At 37.0% G+C, this 14,217-nt stretch overlaps 1 protein-coding gene across 2 annotated transcripts; it reads right to left on the bottom strand.

Moving 5' to 3' along the window:
- Window positions 1-1,457: 1,457 nt before the first annotated feature.
- On the bottom strand, window positions 1,458-7,649 carry rab5if (RAB5 interacting factor). 2 transcript variants are annotated; one of them, XM_047380117.1, is made up of 4 exons: window positions 7,330-7,649; window positions 4,877-4,980; window positions 4,636-4,765; window positions 1,458-3,599 (listed from the first exon to the last, which is right to left on the bottom strand). In XM_047380117.1, exons 1-4 carry the CDS (start codon window positions 7,435-7,437, stop codon window positions 3,597-3,599), a joined length of 345 nt encoding a protein of 114 aa, XP_047236073.1. In that variant the 5' UTR covers window positions 7,438-7,649; the 3' UTR covers window positions 1,458-3,596. The 2 variants fall into 2 exon arrangements, with proteins under 2 accessions (XP_047236073.1, XP_047236066.1); XM_047380110.1 differs by having other exon boundaries at window positions 1,458-3,683; window positions 7,330-7,646.
- Between the last annotated feature and the right edge of the window lie 6,568 nt (window positions 7,650-14,217).

The following is a 14,217-nucleotide window of genomic DNA, read 5'->3' as shown; positions in this document are numbered from 1 at the left end:
GGGCCATTTTGGCAGCTTTATTTTCTTTTACTGAAACCGGAGATATGCAAATTTCAAATACAGACCAATAGCTAAACATCTTACATTTTACTGGTCCCATTCTAAATGTGCCCATCTATTAAACCCCTATATTTGCAGATAACAGTGGTTAACTGCAATCTTTGTGTTGGTTAGACAAACATCATAAAAGCAATACTGAAATATTTATATCCGAGGAAGAAACTTGAAAGTCACATTTTGTGGTTTAAATAAAAACCTGTTAGACCACAATGCAAGCCAGGGCTGTTGTAAAATGTACATTTTTACCCATAGGATTTTTTTCCGATGTACTAAAACAACGCTTTTTATTTTATTCTTGCTGTTATTGTAATGAAGATCCTCATTACAAAACATTTAATAGTTGTGATAGTGCTGTGGCAGTTTCTTCTCAGCTGGCACCGACAAATGCCTGTCCTGTAAACAAACAAATGTATAACAAGTACTGCTTCGACTTATCTTTGCAATGAGTTGCAAAAAGTTGACATTTTTTAAGTTTATTGTATTTGTTGTGCAGGTGACTTACTTCCGTCTTTTCCTCTGCAGGGTGTTCAGGCTAAAAGATTCTCGCTTGAGCACTGTTTAAAGGTTCCAGAAGAGACCATTAATGGATTAAGAGGGGAGGGGGGATTTAGTATTATAGATTTATGTCTGGAAATTGAAATGTGTTTTTAGATATTTTCCAGTGTTAGATAATATTTGTTAAAGTATTTAGAGGTTTGAGCCATTTTATAGAGGTTTGTTGGTGTATAGATGTTCTGTTTACGCTGTTTAATAGTACATCTGTTAACTGGAGGGTGTAGTAGGCTATAAAAGGCTGCCTGATAGGAGCATAGTAAGCTGCTGCTAAGGACTCATGTGACAGGAAAAGGCCTGTCTGTTAGTGTACCTGTTCAATGTTGGTGTATAAACACCTTGTTGGTCTGCACCTCATCTCTCAAGTTTCAAGTTAAAGGCCACTCTAACAGTTATGATGCAAAATAAGTGAAAAATGTGCACTTATTTATGTTTTGGGGGCAATTTAATTGTCAACAATGATTCTAACACCTTAGTTCACTTAGTTTAAAAATAAAAAAAATCCCTTGATTTTTATTTTAAAACAACTCTTCCAAAGACACTGATTTATCTTTATCAGTTTTATATACTTTTATATTCTTTAAAACACTAAAACTGAAAAAAACAATGTATTTTAAAGTATTGACGATGAAAACGACTACAATCAAATTGGAATATTGGGTCCTGGAACCAGAATATCTACCAGTTTCCAATCCTTTAAAAAAATAAAATTGGTGGTTTTAAATCAAAAATAAACTTCCTTTCCTATAATTACAGAATTTCAGTTTTAAAAGTATTGTGCAAAGACCAGAATGAACACATGAAAAGTAAAGCAAGACAAAAGGTTTGCAATGAAAATACTCGTGTTTGAAAATGAAGGCCAAATGAAGCCCGTGTTTAATGATTCCCAAAAGATTTGATCAGAAAATACAATCCTCTCAAACACCAGCTGCATATTGAATAACAGTATCATAACATCTTTGCAAGAACTGCTCTCAAAAGTTCTTCACTATAAAATACTGAGAAATATGTTACATCAAGAGATATAACAAATACACAAATCTGTGTAATACAAGGTGGGATTTGAAAACAATTATACACACTTTAAATTAATTTCCAAACAAACATGATTGATCTAAAAGCTATCAGTGAAGACAAAAATATATGTATTTTTTATTTCAAGTGTATTATTAATGGCAGACAAATGCTAAAACCAAGTCATGGGAGAACACAGATCAGCTTCAGCTTAAAAACCAAATGAACAAATGTGTGTCTCTTACAGACAGCATCTGTTTTAAAGTTAGAAGTTATTTATCAGCTGCTTTTAGACACAATGTTTGTGTCTGTTAAACATTTGATAAGCAAATGGAAAAAACAAAATCTAAATAAATTACAATTTTAGTTCTTAAGACACAACATTAACCTTAAAGCTGCAGAGACTAACTGGTAACCATGACTCCCATTTCTCAAACATAATTTAGTTGTTAAATTACAGAGCTGGGATTAAATGTAGGGTGGCATTTTCATCTAAAAAAAATAAAAAATTGACAGACTGAACCCTTATGCCAAAATGACACTTTGTATTTATTCCCCTTTGCTTGAAACTTTACTGAGCCGGATATAACCAATAAACAGATTGGTAGTCATTGCTTGTCGTCTTTGCAGTATAAAGTCTGGATTCACATCAGTCATATGAACTTGAAGAAAGTACTCTGCTCACAAAAACATAGGAATATTCAGCTTTTGGGTGATATTTCAGGATGAACCTAAAATGCACTATAACCTTTACAGGTGAACTTAATGTGACCTCCTCTAAACTTCTGAATGCATATGTCCAACTCTTCAAAGTTTTAATATTTTGCACAACATGCTGTCCTCTAACAAGAAGCTTAAAAGCAAAATTTACAACAGGTTTTGGATCCATGAATGGACCAATAAATTTTCTAGTTCAATCAGAATTGGTATTTAAACAGTCACGCTGTTCACATTTTGACATCACGAGACGCCCCCTAACACCTGATCGATAGTACATCAGCATTGTGATGCTTCAAGCAGGATGTTCTCAGACGGAAGTAGCCACTGAGCTTAGAGCGTCACAGCAGGTTCAAATAGATACTCTGAGACTGGAAGAGTTACAGAAAGGCAGGTGTGTCTAGTCAATACAGAGGTGCCCTACCTACACTTTGTGAATGGTACAGTGACATGCCCATACTACCTGGAGAACATTATTCCAGTAATTGTGGCCCTGCATGAACAACACAGGCCTAATTTCATCTTCATGGTCAACAAAGCTCCAGCTCATTGAGGTTGGATCATTAGGGAACGGCTGCTGGAGACTGGGGTACTTTGGATGAAGTGCCCTTCACTTTCTCCAGACCTAAATCTCATAGAAGAAAACGTATAAACGCTTGTAACTCTTGTGAACAGCATGAGATGTTGTTGTCAAGCTGTAACTGATGCTCAAGGGCACAACACATCATTGAGACATTTATATATTTTTTTTGTGGTACACACTACTGTTGTTGGCTTTTGTTTCAATACATTGTTTGAGATGAGTAAATAAGCAGTGCGTGTTTCTACTTAAATGTCCTATTTTCATGATGTAATATCACTGTAGGGTGAACTTTACGTTTTCCATAAATTTCACCCAAAAGCCAAATAGCCCTAACTCTTTGTAAGTAGTGCAGGTTGATCTAGCTGTTTCACGTTAACGTATTTTACTAAAAAACAGAGGGCAACCTGCTTAAAACGTTTTACTTTCTGCAACTTTAGTGTTTTAATGATCACATGAAGAAATAAACAAAAATTTGGGAAGTATAATGAAAGATGTCCTTAAAAAACAGAAGCCTCAAATGAAAGATGTACAGCATCTGAACATGTTCATCACTGTGTTCTTGCTTGATCTTGTTTAGCGAGCTAGCATTCCCATAATGCCATGCACACAGAGACGTCTTAATGTAGAGCGCCGACACCCCCAAATCATGAAGTTCTTCTGTCTTGTCAACTTACTGCAACAAAAATGTTCATATTTATTTCCTCGTGTATTTCTCTCAGTCAAAATGTAGAGCTGTGTAAAAGATTATCCACACCACCTGGGAAAGAAAAACAAAATTAATCCTTGTAGTGATCATGTTTGCCATTTGGATGAAAATGGAAAAAAAAAAAAAATGCAATGCAATAGATAAACCTCTGACTTAAAGTTCTACTATCCTAGAACAAGAAACAAGGGCGTTTGAAGGAATCGAGGTTTAGGAAAAAGGAAAGATACTTGTTAAACAGTGTGATTGCAGTTTTTTCCCCCTAAACAGTTCCTGTGCAGAACCAGGGCCAGCATTGGGACCTAGCATTAAACAGCTGGTGCTAAAGTAGAACCAACTAAAATCCAGAGAGTAGCATCCAGCTTCAATTATTTAAAACACTTTTTCCAAGACTGGAAATATTTATTTACTGCACTTAAACAAAATAAAATACCTCAGAGCAGAATCAGTTCAGTATTGTTTAGGAATTACATTGCTTTTGTGATCGATTTAATCCAAACTGAAATTAAAATACATCTTGAATTTACTGCAAACCCCAACTCAGGGTGTGCATTTCAAAGTGGAACAATAAAAATATGACACAAAACGTTACCCAACACAGAAACAAGACAGATTTATCAACTTTCACCTTCCCGCTGTTTGTTTATAAATCATCCAAATTGAATGCAAGTTTAAGTAATACACAGACCTGCGTTTACCTCAGTTTAAAAAGGAATTTTCAAATGTCATCTGCCTATAACTGTAACTATTTAGGATATGTTGAACTGCACAGTGTGCAATTGATCCTGTTTGATTTAAAAACAAAAAACTTATCTTTCCTCAACCAAACATTTTTCTTTGATACAACGTAAACCAATGAGTTTCACATCAATGCAGATTTTCAAGTTGCAACTATCAAAAACACCTACAATTTGTACCTTTATTTCCACTGTAAGCCTGACTTAATCTGCAATACAAAAATAGAAAAATCTTCATTTCTTTTTTTTTTAATACTAGTAAACCTTACCAGGAAAAGGGCAAAAGATGTCATGAAGCCTTCTTTAGTGAGTTCCCACGTGCCTCCGTACTCTTCTTCATCAATCTGCTGAAAGCTGCTGAAGTATACATACAGGAGACCCGCATTGATGACGCAGAAACTAAAAAAGGGAAACAAGAGAAGATGAGAACTTTTCATGTGTTTTAGTCAGTACAATCTAATATTAAGACAGGAAAATATTAGATTCTAACAGACAAAACAGAATACCTACATGGCTATTCCTAGAAATCCTTTCAACGGTGCAACACCCCATACCAAACCAAGGATAACTGCAATAATTTGTCGGAGCCAGTAAATCACATCCAAAAACTCATCCTGTGAAAAAGAACATGGCAATTATTATTATTACAGGTCTGATATAAACACTTAAAATTACAATAAAGCCACAGCTATTAACACTAATTTTGTCATTATGTTTGTCAGTAGGAAGTATAACTGTGCGGTGAAGAAGCATAATAACCACACCAAAGCTCATTCAAGTCTGCTGGCCTCCCAGTCTCTGTAATTGGCCTACAATGTATGGTTTTAAATTAGCATTGCTGTAATGCAGCTGCCATTTAATCTGTGATGAATGAGTTAACATTTCCACAGGGTGGAAGTACTTTTAACAGAAAATTGGAACAGTTCAGACACTTCACATGCAGGCAATTTGTGTATTTCTCAAGGTGGCAGAGCTAGATTTATATTCAGTACCAACAACTGAAATAGAAAATTAAAATTCAACCGCTTGGTAACATATCTTCATTTCCCCAGGCTTTTCTTTGTTTGTCTTTTGTTGACTGTAATAATGACAAAAAAAATTCAAGAACAATTCAAAGACATTTTCTTTCTCCAGTCCTCTAGAGCTACTGAGGCATCAAGGGTATACGTAGCACTTACTGCTCTTGTGGTGTGTAATGTCCAAGTTTCTGCAGTAAAATCAAATAAAATAAAATCTTACTGCCACCCTGCAGATACAAATACTTAAACTTGAATGACTGATAGATATGAGGGACAATAAAAATATAAAATTGGATCAGTAGATCACAAAATATCTCGGGAGTACAGGATGCCGCTGTAGCCATCTCACAGGAGTCAAGTAAAACTTCTTTGATAGACAACCGTTTACCAGTGGGCATTATGTGATCAACTGGTTTTGATTCTACCGTATAATAATCGGGATTGAATTGCAATGCATTCAAAAGGATCTGAATGTGACTACTTAAATACACTAATGTACAGAAAAAATTATAGATTTGAAATGGATTCTATGTAATTGCATATCAATTGGAACAGTTTGGAAAGTGCCTTTAGATGACCTCTGTTGTAATTTGGTGCTACATAAATAAAACTAAATTTAATTCCTAATTAAGTTTTTTTTTTGTTTTGGGATGTAAGCACCTACTTACTATATTATAGTAAATACAATAAGAGGAAGTTGATCAGCTACTGTCAGCAGAAATAATTTATAGCAGTTGCTGTCTTCACTCCAATCGATGATTATACTACTGGCTGCATCATCCCCTTTAAAAAACATTGTTGGTTTCTTTTGAGTGTTGCAGTAAGAAAACAAATCCAGTTATAACCATAAGGGTATGGTTATTTTTCCTACTTTTGTTAATGACATAAACAGGACAAAACAGATTTACTAAGAAGAGCACATTTTTTTAAATCAGCAAAAAAAGACTAGGTAATCTTTTCAATACATACATAAAACCAACTGATATGAACACAGACACTCAAAGCCCAGATGACCAAAAAATGTGAACTAATTGGATTATTGGAGATAATCTTAAATGTAGAATGGATATTTTCTGTTGCTGGTTTATTAGGTAAAAATATAATATTCTGTTGTAACAAACGCGACCTTTGAGCTGAATAGGAAGAGCAATAAATGACAATAACTTGCATTTATTTGGACCACTAAAATGTCAGAACATTTATCAAAAATTGTTAACCTGCCCTGTGATGGACTGGCGACCTGTCCAGGGTGTATCCTGCCTCTCGCCCATAGATTGCTGGAGATAGGCACCAGCTCCCCCGCGACCCACTATGGAATAAGGGGTAGAAAATGACTGATAACTGACTGTTAACCTAAGGGTTTCTGGCAATATCTAATACCCCAGAATTTTCAGCTTTTAACATGCTGCAGCCGTCTAAATATAAACCTACAAAAAGGACGTTCAAATGACTTTGGTATTATTTAAACATCCTTTTACTCCTCTTTCAGATAAAAGCAACAACTGTTTTAATCAATTTTGTTAAACATTTAGTTTCTAGTTTCCCCAGCATATTAACACCTCCCCTCCCCTCCACGCATTAAAACCGCTTTTCTAGTTCCCAGTCTTTAAATAAACTCAGCACATGGCAACAAAGTGTAACTCGTTGAAAAAGCAAAACATGTGGGTTTTGGAAACTTTAAATAAAAAAGTAATTCCTTTTCTAGAAATAATGTTTAAATAGTCGGTGCTGTTTAAACAAGCTAATCACCAAGACAAGGGCAGGTATATCTTTCATTATGACAGTCAGCTAAACTAAGCAGACTAATCCTTAGCTTGGGGGTTAGCTTCGGCTAGCTGTCTATATAAGCACCGGAAAGGAAAGTATGGGGGGTCCGAATTCATTGTAGCAAATAGAAAGCGAATTGGTACAAAAATTGACCTAAAATGTGGTTAAATGACTCACTTTCTCTTCCCAGACAGCATTACTGCAGAAGGCTTTGCTCCATGTGGATTGTTTCACAGAACCATTCAGCAGGTGACTTTCCTCTTTCCGTTTCGAACTGCTCGCCATTCTGCTCCTTCTTTCTATCAACACGCGTTCAAAAGTTGTGAGCTGAATCTAAACACACCTTACGTAAGAGTTAACTCCTCTACGCTGACCAAAAAAAGCCGGTGCTCGGGAATTTTTGAGGGTATTAGAGAATCCTTCGTCCCGCTGAGCTGACAGATTTCTGTCGCTAACAGTTAAAAGGAGTTGGAGCATGCGCAATGTTGTTTAACCCCAGTCTGCGCCAGCCAATTAGAGAGTGCGACGTTTCGGCACCGCTATGGCAAAGAGACTGAATGAAAATCACAGCGACCCCTGTTGGACCAGACCTTATATTGCATTCTCTGGCCGAAGGTACTGCAGTGATTCTCAAGCTTTTTTAAAGAAGTGCCACTGAAGTGAGTTCTACAGATAACTTAAGAAATTCAGTTCAAAATGTGAATGTGTGTGTTATTATGTTATATTTCTCAAGAGTTTGTTTGTATTAACTTCAATGATAATGTTTTATTACTGCCAATCCAAATTTGTATTTATTGGGAAACTTAATTATTACCAATATTAAGACAAAAAAAAAAGAATTTTAAAATTAATAATAAAATAAGTATGGCAGTTAGCACAATAGAAGTTAAGAAATTCAGCTGAACTGAAACTAAAAACCAGATAGTATAAATTAAAAGACTCAAAACGATCAACAGTTTGTGTAGGTCTAATGTGCATAGTCAGGTTGTGCCACTAAGAAAGCGCAGCCACCTTCACTAATACGCTGCGATCTGGGAGTGTGTGGATCTTAAAGATCAGGATAGAATAAAAGTGTACAACAGTTTAGAGAAATATGATGATGCCATACCATTAAGACTCTTTAAAATCAGCAAAATCATCTTGAATACCCTCAAGGCTGCGGTTGTCCCTGTTGCTTGTAGAGCCCTTTTCTACCACACCGTTTTTTCTTCCCCTCAACTTTCCATTAATATGATGAACACAACACTTTGTAAACAGCCAGCTTTTTTGGCAATGATGTTTTGTGACCATTTACTGTTCACTACTACTTTGACTTACAGTCCTTGAAGAGGGTGTCAAAGCCTATCTGCTGGACATCTGTGAAGTCTTCACAATGACTGTGTAGGCCAAAACATAGATATAAGATAGCACGTATGTATGAAGACTGTTTGGCCCCAAATGCCAAACAGTCTTCCATGCCTCTTGTTTTATGACTGTGGATATAATTCAATTCAATTCAATTCAAAAATACTTTATTAATCCCAAAGGGAAATTAAATGTTGTTATAGCTCATATTATGAAGGTTTCCTCAAAGAGCCGTTGTAGATGCTGATGGATGTGGGCAGGAAGGATCTCCTGTAGCGCTCCGTCTTACAGCAGATCTGAAGAAGCCTCTGACTGAAGACACTCTGTTGTTGTAGGACAGTCTCAGGAAGAGGATGCTCAGGGTTCTCCATAATGTTCTTCATTTTATGAAGAATCCTTCTTTCCACAATGATCTCCAGAGGTTCCAGAGGAGTCCCCAGAACAGAGCCAGCCTTCTTTATCAGCTTGTTGAGTTTTTTTAAGTCCCTGGCTCTGATGCTGCTTCCCCAGCAGATGATGGTAGAAGAGATCACACTTTCCACAACAGACTTATAGAAGATATGCAGCATCTTGCTGCAAACACCAAAGGACCTAAGCTTCCTCAATAAATACAGTCTGCTCTGTCCCTTCTTGTAGATGGCTTCACAGTTGCATCTCCACTCTAGTCTGTTGTCCAGGTGAACACCGAGGTATTTGTACTCCTCCACCACCTCCACTTCTTCTCCCATGATAGAAATAGTTTTTGACTTATTCCTGTTTCTCTTAAAATCTACAATTATCTCCTTTGTTTTAGTCACGTTCAAAATGAGATGATTGTTTCCACACCATGCCACAAAGCGGTCCACCACCTTCCTGTACTCAGCTTCTTGTCCATCTCTGATCCACCCACGACTGCAGAATCATCCGAGTATTTCTGCAGATGACAAGAGTCTGTCTTGTACTGGAAGTCTGAGGTGTACAGAGTGAAAAGGAATGGTGAGAGTACAGTCCCCTGTGGTGCTCCTGTGCTGCTGACTACCTGGTTAGACATACAACCCTTCAGTCTCACAAACTGTGGTCTGTTTGTCAGGTAGTCTTTGATCCAGGAGATTGTTGAGGCCTCCACCTGAGTCTTCTGGAGTTTCTGACAAAGAAAATCAAGTTGGATGGTATTAAATGCACTGGAGAAATCAAATAACATGATCCTCACAGTGCCACTGGCTTTGTCCAGATGACAGTGGGTTTGTTGAAGCAGGTGTATGATGGCATCTTCAACTACAACTCCACAGCGATAAGCAAACTGAAGGGGGTCCTGATGGTTTACTGTTTGCTTACTCAGGTGGGCCAACAGGAGTCTCTCTAGGACCTTCATGATGTGAGATGTCAGGGCAACAGGTCTATAGTCATTGAGGACTGATGGGTGAGTTTTCTTTGGTACCGGAACAAGACAGGAGGTCTTCCACAACACCGGAACCTTGTTCTGGGCCAGGCTAAGGTTGAAGAGGTGCTGCAGAATCCCACAGAGCTGCTCTGCACAGGCCTTCAGGACTCTAGGGCTGACATGATCTGGACCTGCAGCCTTATTCCTATTCAGTTTCTCCAGTTGTCTCTTCACTTGACTTCTTGAGACACACAGGTGGAAGGGGGAATCAAAGGAAGCATCAGCATCTTCTGATATGGTTGAAGGCAAACATGTAGAAGCAGAAGGGTCTAGGGCTGAGGTGGAAGATAAAAAATGTGAGGTGTTACTGGACAGCTGTGGGTCAAAGGAAGATGGAATATCTGTTTGGCTGTGAGCAGGAGAGGAGGATGCGAAGCTTGTTTCTGAACTGAACCTGTTGAAGAATGTGTTCAGTTCATTGGCTGTGTCCAGACCTCCATCGGTCTGATCTTCTTTCTGCTTGAAGCCTGTGATCGTCTTCATCCCTGTCCACACATCTCTGATATTGTTTTGCAAAAGAGCAGCAAAGTCTGATATGTGGCAACATTTATTTATTTATTTCAATATGATTGTGACAACATCTGACAAATGGGTAGTAAATATGGGTAAGCTAGCAAAAAACTGGAAATAGCTTAATTGTCAAAACATTATTTGAAGGAGCCTAAATTAAACGTTCAAATAACACAAGAATCTCTTGATCAAGGTCAACAATTAAGCGAGGGCAGTATTTCAAAATAATAGAAACTAAATGTTGCTGTTCCAAAAACAAAGCATGATATAACATTCAATCACCTGGGTCCGTATTCACAAAGAATCCTAAGGCTAAAGGTACCTTCTAGTTATGTCATTCTAAGAAAAAAATCTTAGAATTCTGAGATTTTTCTTAGAATTTTACTTCAGTAAGATGTAAGTTACTCACAAAGCAACTTAGGCCTTATGAGAGCTCCTAAAGTGAACAAATGTTCTGTACTGAGGAGGACTTTTAGTGAGCCTAAGAGTGTCTTAAGCAGGCAAGATGGCAGAAAGACAGAGAGAAAGGAGAGATATTCTCCGTACAATGAACAACATTGAATTATTAAAACGCTACTGACTCGATCATGCAGGGATCCACCCCTAAACACTTGAGTAAATGAGCACATAAATTTCAATAACAATCATACCATTATTAATATAGAGATAAGATCAACGTCATCATCGCCGTAGCGCAAAATGAATTTTTTTTCAGCAGCAGGACAGGGTAAAGGTGTACCATGAATAAAAAGCAAAAAAAATTACAAACAATATAATACAGAATTATTTAAATATTTACAGACTGTAAAATGCTTTTAAAAGTAAGAATTAGGCAAAAATAGGAAAAACTCACAAACAAAAAAAAAAAAAAAAATATATATATATATATATATATATATATATATATATATATATATGTATATATATATACATAAATACAAATCTAAACGAAGTTCTCTGATGTGGTGCAATCTCCCTCTAGCTTCTGATTGCAGTAGGTACCAGGGCTGCTCACATTCCAGGCTGGTGCCTGAAAGCAGAGGTAACAACAAACTGATTTGCTCAGGAATGCCTGTTTATTCTCAACGTGATCCCAGCAGACTCTGCTTCTCTGTCCAGTTTGGTTTTCTCCATCTATTTTTCTCAGTTTTGTTTTGGTCATTTTACCAAATCAAATCTCTTTATACAAGAAGGTAATCACAGTAAAATGCTGACAACTGAATGTCCACATTAATATCAAATAAATGAAGTAGTGAAATGAACAGCATGACTAGCAATCATAATAATACGCTAATCAAAAAGTTATGTGCATGTAAATAAAGTAAGTTCAAATATTTGATGCTGTGTGACAATTATTTAAGTTAGCCAAGTTTATCATCATGATTTAGACATTTGTTGTTCCAGTCTAAATTCTATTTTTTCTCTCCATTGATTACTAGGAGCACATTTGGGTTTTTTTGGGTTTTTTTTGGAACAACCAATCCCAGCTCTTAGAAGACAGCGTCACACCTAGCAAAGGGGCAACCACACCTCCTCACTAAGATAGGAATTTGTGTTAGCTCATCTCTCATAGTTGCTTGCAGCAGATAGCTGCATCACCCTCAAGCTGAGACTCCAGAAAGTTTTAGGCAGGAACTTTAAGAATTTTAAGACAGGAACTCTCTGCGAGGCACCATGAGAATCATTGTGAATACTGGCCCAGATTATTGAATATGGTTTATAGGTTGCTGGAGCTGGAGCAAGCATTTTGTTTTTACATAAGATTCCAATTTTGAAGTTTCACTGAAGCAACATACTCAATAAAACCTGTGAATTTCTGGTCTGGATTAGGGTTTTGGTCTGGCACCTCCAGGTTATAGGGGCCCCTTATTCGGCTACCCATTAAACTTCCTTGAGGAATAAGGCATAAAGCTGACATGTTTGCAATTACAATCTTTTAGGTTAAGGAAGACACTCATATGTCATGCTGACATTTGTAAATCCAAGTACATTTTACCATAGAAAATGTTAGACATATTTTGCATTACGAATGCAAAAAAAGAGAGACAGGTGGAGACATAAAGCAAACACTTATTATATCTGCATGGCTTGCGGTTTTAAGAGTCACTCTCTGTTTGTGTGTTTTCTCCCTTGAGAAAATAGGACATATGTTGCATCAGAATCTGTTTCCAAAAGCCCATTGATTGATAATCTACACACTTTGGTGAGGTGAGAATATTTTCACAAGAAAAAAATGCCGATTCTAATAGAAGAGTGAAGTCCTTGTTGTTCAGGAGACAAAGTAACAAATGCATTGATAGGAAACTGTATTACAGAACTAAAAACAGCAGAACAATTATGGAATGCTGTACAGTGCCTTGCAAATGCAATCTGTCTTTAAACTTTTCAAAATTTTGTAACATTACAACCACAAACTCCAGAGCACTTCATTGGGATTTTATGTGAAAGACTGCCACAAAGAAGTGCAAGGTGTTGAAAGTAAAAGGAAAATGACATATGGTTTTAAATGTTCTTTTTTCACAGACTAAAAAAAAGTAGTGTGCATTTGTATTCAGCCCCCCTTGAATCAATACTGACCTTTTGCAGCAATTACAACTGCAAGTCTTTTAGGACATTCCTCTATCAGCTTTGCATCTCTAAAGAATGCTTTTTTTCCCCCTTTCATTTTTGCAGAATAGGTCATGCTCCAATTGGAGGAAGAATATCTGTGAAAAGTAATTTCCACGCCTTGACAAAATTCTCAATTTGATTTAAGGTTTCGCCTTAATCCAAACCAATCTGTTCTAGCTCTGGCTGTATGATAAGGGGTTACTGTCCTACTGGAAGCTGAATGTCTAAGTCACAAGTCTTCTGCAGCATGTAACAGGACTTCCTCCTAAACTTCACTATATTTAGCTGCATCCATCTTTCCATCAGCTATGGAAAGCTTCTCTGTCCCTGCTGAAGAAAAGCATCCCAGCAACCTGATGCTACCAGTAACCAGTTTTGATGTGGGGATATTGCCCTCAGGGGGTCGCATGTAGAACAAAAGGGTAATCTGATTAGAGCATCTTCTTGCATTTTGCTGTGTCCCTTACATGGCTTGTGGCAAATTGCTCTTCTTAAGACTGTCATCAAACAATATCTTTCTTCTTGGCACTCCATAAACGGCAGCTTTAAGGACTGCACCACTAACAATTGTACTGGATGCATCTTTTCCCTCCACCTCACAAAGGAACCTCATTCCATGTTGGTCTATCACATCAAATCCTAATAAAATGCATCTTGTTGTAATGTGGAACATAAGCTTTGGAAAGTCTAAGTAATATTTATACTTTTGTAAGTCACTGTTAACAAAGCTGACTCTTAATGTTCCAGGATTTTTTTTAAAATCCCAGTGAAGTTGTCCAGGTTTTGTCTGTTTTATATTTCCATATCCAGCCGAAACTTGATGTCGACATACACAGTTTGAAAAGACACATAACCTTTTTTTTCTCGCTGTACACACATGTGCCTATGGCGTCTTCGTGGGATAAGTATGGATATGACTTTGAAGATCACCACTGCAATGCTGGTTTCAAGCATTTCACCACATGTTTTGTGTCAGTTGTTGCTCAGCTGTTCAGTGGATGTAAAAGCATCTGGTGTTTGGAAGAGCTCTGCGGTTTTAAAACAAATTATATATTTTTCTGTATTCAAGAATCTTATCAGTTTTTTGAAAAAGTGCAACAATATGACATCTGGTTATAGTGATATGTGTACATTACAGCTTGCATTGATTTTATTTGACCAAACAAAACATCAGGCGGTAT

This window comes from Girardinichthys multiradiatus, chromosome 1 (assembly GCF_021462225.1).
Source record: "Girardinichthys multiradiatus isolate DD_20200921_A chromosome 1, DD_fGirMul_XY1, whole genome shotgun sequence".
NCBI lineage: Eukaryota > Metazoa > Chordata > Actinopteri > Cyprinodontiformes > Goodeidae > Girardinichthys > Girardinichthys multiradiatus.
Note: the sequence above shows the minus strand (reverse complement) of the source record. Positions and strands in the feature narration are given on the sequence as shown.

Excerpts from the sequence above, each read along its gene's own strand:
- rab5if (XM_047380110.1), bottom strand. The coding sequence starts at position 7,437 with ATGGCGAGCAGTTCGAAACGGAAAGAGGAAAGTCACCTGCTGAATGGT. Across the intron at positions 4,981-7,329 it reads ATGCTGTCTGGGAAGAGAAA|GATGAGTTTTTGGATGTGAT; the intron begins GTGAGTCATTTA and ends TCTTTTTCACAG. Across the intron at positions 4,766-4,876 it reads GGATTTCTAGGAATAGCCAT|TTTCTGCGTCATCAATGCGG; the intron begins GTAGGTATTCTG and ends TCCCTTTTTTAG.